General features: G+C 35.0%; 1 protein-coding gene across 1 annotated transcript; it reads right to left on the reverse strand.

Moving 5' to 3' along the window:
• Window positions 1-505: 505 nt before the first annotated feature.
• Window positions 506-5399, reverse strand: LOC109190175 (zinc finger protein VAR3, chloroplastic). The gene is made up of 7 exons (XM_019340626.1): window positions 4935-5399; window positions 4162-4279; window positions 3653-3999; window positions 3099-3167; window positions 2386-2502; window positions 846-944; window positions 506-754 (listed from the first exon to the last, which is right to left on the reverse strand). The coding sequence occupies exons 1-7, from the start codon at window positions 5309-5311 to the stop codon at window positions 637-639; spliced, it is 1245 nt and encodes a 414-aa protein (XP_019196171.1). The 5' UTR covers window positions 5312-5399; the 3' UTR covers window positions 506-636.
• Between the last annotated feature and the right edge of the window lie 595 nt (window positions 5400-5994).

Raw genomic sequence — 5994 nt, forward strand, 5'->3', positions numbered from 1 at the left:
AGCTAAACTGACCTCTCGATTTAAACAAAGATTTCTGCTCGACAAGTTAAACGCTAATTAATACTCCCTCTGTCCCATTTTATCTGTCCTACCTACTTACTATTCATTAGGTCAAACTAACTCTTTCTTATTTGTTTATTTATTTTTAAATTTGATTTTTTGTGTTTAATAGTACTTAGTGTAGTTTTTAAATATATAAATTTTGTATACTAATATTAAATTTAATATTATAAAAAATTAGATTAAAAATTACTTCAATCAAGTCTCGTTAATTGAACCAAGACACAAAATGGGACGGAAGTAGTAACAAATTTTACATTGTAGAATTACGTCTGCAATTATATACTCTAGGTAAGTAATCGGTTCGCATTTAAGGTGCCTACCCCTAACTATCCAAACATAACTGTTATGGTCATTAATGAATTGTTGGCAATACACCCATTAGGTACAAATCAATTTTCACTCTTTTTGGCATAGCTCATAACTGATAACTGTGTTGTACTACCTATAAAGGATTCTTGACTTATACCAAATGAAAAATATATAAAACTCACTTGTTAATTGTTACATCTCAGCTAACAAAAATTTCAAGAGTCTGTTAATTACAAGAAAAAGCATTGGCTTAAATGTATCTACTTAATAAGGCTTCTTCCATAACTGGTCTTCATATTGTTTCTTAGCCTGTAGATCTCTGGGGCGGTCGTGATTACATTTCTTGCAGACCATGTTGTTTCTATAGTTCAAGAAGTCACATCTGCAGAAAGTATCCACAATTGATAGAGTTAAGAGTTAAATTATCTGATAAAGAAAACAAACTTGAGGCGGCAAAGAAGAAATAGACTCACGAGGGACACTCCCACTCCCCGGGATTTAGCTGCCTTTTGGGGCGTGGCCCTGCACATCTTTTACAGCTACTTCTGCTCGCAAAATTTATAAACGTGCATCTGGGCAAGGCAAAATATGAAAACCGCTTCAACAAGAAACATAAAAGGGAGATATAAAGTATCGCCAGTAAAGAAAGAGAATGCACTTTCGATTTGTTTTTCTTTTCAAGTAAACTATTTCAATGCTATGTACCCTGCTAAACTTCCATGATTTTTTTTGGTTATGATTTGACATTTTTTATCCCTAATTTTTTCTGACAGTCTTGCCCCCATTCTTCAAAATTTCCAAATCAATGTCCACATTCTTCACAAAGTTATCCAACATTTATCCTTTGTTACTAACTCCATTATGTTAATGGAGTTAGTGATGGATGAACGAACTTTGGAAATTTTGTAAACAACAACATTGATTAGGCAATTTTGACCTGGAGGGTAAGACAGTGAAAAGTGGATACATTACAGACCAAAAATGGCACTCATTTTTTAATTGTGTCAATTAGAAAAGTAAAAGTGGACCTAGTTGAGAACTTGGAAGCCCTACATGAGGGATATATTTATTTGGCCAAAAATCTTACTTAAAAGTCTATCTGAGAGGAACCTGTGAATCTGATTGAATTATTTTCAACCAAAAAATGATTTTAAATTGTACCTGGCCTAATTCTATGATTTTTATATTATATTTATCCCGAACTTGATCCAACTTTTGACCCAAAATTATTACCTGAGATCTTAATTCGCGAAAAGACCTGACCGTGATCTCTCCGATTATGGTTGTGGTTCTTGAAAGCGTGGTCAAAAGATTGAAGTTGTGTGTGATTGGGATTGTTATGGATAGATGGTAAAACGGGGAGTTAGAAACACCCCGAGTGTCGCTCCCTCGACGAATGACAACTTGGAAGTTGGGCTTAAGAAAAGGTAAGGCAGGTTAGACACTTGAAGGCTCAATTCGGGAAGGTGGATTGACGTTGTTGGTTTGAAAGGGAATTGGAAAAGAACTTGAAACTGAGAAAGGTAGATCGGGAAATAGGAATTTACTCAGAGAGAGAAAGGCAGGTAGGATTGGGTTTCGATTGTGTTGTGCGATTGGTCAATCCCGCAAGGGGAGGCTTGTGGTGATTTGATTGTGCGCTACTAGTCAAGAGAAGTGGATGGCTAGTGCGTTATCCGAAACGGTCTAACGCCGCCCGTAGGAACTCTCGCTCTCTACGAGGCATTTAAACAAACACTGCCCTCTTGAATTGAAGACAGGGAAATGAAGATGATCAAGGCTACCCGGATCTAGTAATCTCTTGTGTCAATTAGAAAAGTAAAAGTGGACCTAGTTGAGAACTTGAGATTTGAGAATATATGATGGCCTACTTCAAATGCTTGTAAGATAAAAGATGACTACATGCAAATCAAGTAAGAAGAGGCTTGCTGAAGATGGTGTCTTCTCATTAGTAATACCTGAGATGGGCTTACTAAAAGAATATACTATAGTGGTAAGGCTTACTGAACTTACGTTATGCACTTCCAATCTCCTTTTTTCATTTCAATATCATTTTCAGTAACTCTCTCTGGCGCCTCTGCTCTGCATTTCAAGCATTGCATATTCCTGGAGAAGTTTATAAAGTTGCACCTGTAGGAAATTGTAAAATACATTGTATAGTGAGCCTTGCACATCTTGCTGTGGCATTACTTGGGAAGTAAGTGAAAAGATATAGGAATGCAAAATAGGGTATAAGCATAAAAGTGTATATGAGAAAAACAGCAGAAGCTAACTGCATTTATATATGGAAGTTTCATTTAAGCAAACATTAATGGAATATTATAAATCTAAATATCTAATTAAGACAGTGACAAGAAGAGAAAATGGAAGGAAAATTAGGACATTCTAAAACCAAGAAAGAGGGGGTGGGGGGTAAGGAAAATATGACAGTAGAAGTAAGCTTCTTATTCTTTTCTTTATTTATTTTTTTTTTTTTTTGCCTTTTAATTTTATGCTCGAAACGGTGAGTATATAATGTATACAATATAGTGGTAATATCACATGTGAAATGTTTAGCCATTAGTCTCTTTGATATATACAACATAAATTTTGATACATGCCATCTTAAAGAAACACCACTAAAACCACAATATGGAAAAAGAAAGCTATGAAGTATATGAAAATTACAATTTAAAATAAAAAAATAAATAAATAAATAAATAAAGTGAACGTAATCTAGAACTTACCCAGAGCATATCCAATCTCCTTTTTTCATTTTAACATCATCCTTGCCAACCTTTCTATGTGTATTTATCCTACAGAAACATTAAACATTATGCAATGGCATTGCACAATTAACACAAAACCACCTGCTTTTGAGAGTTCAACTCATATGATGCAGATCATTATGATGAGCAAATAAGGTGAAAGAAATAGGCATACGCTGTTAATCTTTCAGGATTATATTGCACTGGCACACACCCGTTTTTAGGAGAAAAAGAAATGGTTCCGCTAGTACAAAGCCATCTCCATCTCTGAGCGAAAATATTCTAGTTCTCGTGGCCTTTATGACAACATGTTTCAGGTTACCCCCTCCCCAATTGAAGTCCTTTCTCTTCCACTTAGACAGCCATGGTCCATTTTAAGCCATTACTACATTTTTATTTTTCTCTTTCTTAATTGCATTCTTTGATTTAAAAAACAAAAAAAAAAAAAAAAACAAAAACAAAAACAAAACAAAAAAAAAAAAAAGAGATAAAATTGCTTCTTTGTCCACAGAAAGAGCTTTAGAGAGACTTACTCACGCCTCATCAAATGTCCATTTTTCAATTCATTGCTTTCCAAGCCTTCATCTACTATGGAATCAGAAGTGCGCTTCTTTTCCAAAAAAGCTTTGGGAGTAGGTTTTGTTATTTTCGGATCTATAGGTGTTTCGCTTAGCTCAATCAACTCCAACAGCAATTTTCTTACAGATGCATCAATAAGCTCTCTACCAGGAGGCTTCTCTCCCCCTGAAATCACCAGTGGATCCAGCGCATACAACAACAGGATGCGTACAATATCCACTGTACGTGCATCTCCTTCAAGTTCTTTTAATAACACATAGGCCCTATCACATGAACCCCGCAAATTGCATGCACCACATGCCTGCACATACATGCTTTTCTTAAGCTACAAAAGAACTATTTTACTAATAAACTCATAAGACTCTAGATTTGCACTACATAAATTTTCCTCAAACAAAGCTGACGATTTATAAAAGTAAAAAATAAATAAATAAAAACAAAGGAAATATAACAGGCGACATACATGTCCTTCATCGAGCTGTAGATAGACTCTCAATCTTTTTGCTGAATTAACAGCCTTCCGAAATAGATTAGGACATCCCTTTTCTACAACTGCTTGCATATCTTCGGTAGACAACATTCTTCAAGAAAACCAAAAGATTTCACTTGTGAAGAGCAGTCAAACACACTTATTTAGAAAGTTTGGTGAAGAATAATTAGGAAATTAAAATTTTCCAACTTTGAGTCATTATTTAACAACTACAACAGTTAAATTTTACTCAGCCCACCAGATATAAGCAAACTGAAGAGTTATTTATGAACCAGATATAAGCAAACTGAAGAGTTATTTATGAAGTTCTATAATATTGCATTTTTCTTTCTTTTTTGGTTATTAATTCTCATAAATCAAGCAATTCTTTTTTACCTTTTGCCGGCTTGCAATTTATCTTTAATCTCACAACTCTGATATTTTGACTACTACATTATAAGCACTCCTGTTTATTTTCGAAAGTTTACTTGCTTGGGTAAAACCAATTACAAAATACTCAAATTGGCACCAAACAAATATGCATATTGCCCCAAGGATGGAAAATTCATACGAATTTTAAAAAAGTTTAAATCTTTTAGGTAGCATGTTACAGTTTGAGATTGAAACCATCCTCTCCGAATTAGAATTTTGAATTTCCCTGTTTCTTTTATAATAATGCTGAGCAGTTTCTTGAGAACCGATATATTTAAGGCACAAGTGCATAACAAAAAGGTAGAGCAAACATGATAGAGTTGAAGAAAGCTTACTTTAGAATGTCGAAACGGTCACGACTGAAGTTGAGACAAGCATTTTTCAGTATATTCATATCCGCATAAGCTAACTCGTTCCCATTTCCTTCGCTCGCGATATCACCCGGAGATGAAGCAGTTCTACTTTCCGTTAAGTACCCTTTGGTTTTCAAACAGTCAACAAAGCTAGTCCATTCCGGCCAAGGGTGGTTCCGAGCATTGGCGGGATTCTCAGAGCTAACCGGAACTGCATGAGCAAAGTCGGAAGCTACCGCGGACGAGCAATAGCGGTGGGGGTTGGCGAAGCGGATGGGAGGCCGAGGAGCTGCCCAGGAGTGGTGGCGGCTCCGGAAAATTGATGCTCCGAAGGAACCAAAAAATCTCGAAGCTGACATTTTCACAGAAGATAGCTGGTGGACTTCGTAGGGTTGGTTTTATGATAGGGTATTTGGAATTCGTCGATAGTTTGGGAAAGAGATAATTGTCAAACAGTCCTAGTTTGTACTTTGTATGTTATATACTCCGTATAAATATTAGTTTTTTGCACTCTTGGTCCCACGACTATAGTGTTATTAACAATTTTGATCTACGATTTTTAATACTTGTAAAATTGATCTACGACTGTGACTTTCTTAGTAAATTTGGTCATTTCAGTGCATTTTTCGTTCAATTTTTGCCAAAAAATTTTACTCTCAATTTTAACATGAGTAATATTGTTTTTTCCATCTCACAAACTAATGACATAAATAAATAAATAAACACAGCCAATGGTACGCTGATTGAATTAAAAGTCACCCAATTTCAATTTAATGAAACTTTCAGTTTCACCTTCATCGCTAAACGTCAATTTTTTTTAACTAAGCCTGCAATTTCTCAATAATTTTTAGCCTAAAATTTCACAATACTGCAATAATTAGACAATATTATCCATGTTAAAATGGGGAGTAAATTTTTCTGAAAAATTAAACGAAAAATGCATCGGAAGGACCAAATTTGCTAAGAAAGTCATAATCGTGACAATTCTACAAATTTTAAAAGTCGTAGATCAAAATTGTTAGTGACATCATAGTAGTGAGAC

The sequence above is a fragment of the Ipomoea nil genome, unplaced genomic scaffold (assembly GCF_001879475.1).
Source record: "Ipomoea nil cultivar Tokyo-kokei standard unplaced genomic scaffold, Asagao_1.1 scaffold1574, whole genome shotgun sequence".
In the NCBI taxonomy this organism is placed as follows: domain Eukaryota; kingdom Viridiplantae; phylum Streptophyta; class Magnoliopsida; order Solanales; family Convolvulaceae; genus Ipomoea; species Ipomoea nil.

Bases quoted from the DNA above. Each gene is read 5' to 3' on its own strand.
- LOC109190175 (XM_019340626.1), bottom strand. From the start codon at position 5,311: ATGTCAGCTTCGAGATTTTTTGGTTCCTTCGGAGCATCAATTTTCCGG. The intron at 4,280-4,934 runs GTAAGCTTTCTT...GTTTTCTTGAAG, and splicing joins GACCGTTTCGACATTCTAAA to AATGTTGTCTACCGAAGATA. The intron at 945-2,385 runs GTAAGTTCAGTA...TGCCTTGCCCAG, and splicing joins GGAGATTGGAAGTGCATAAC to ATGCACGTTTATAAATTTTG.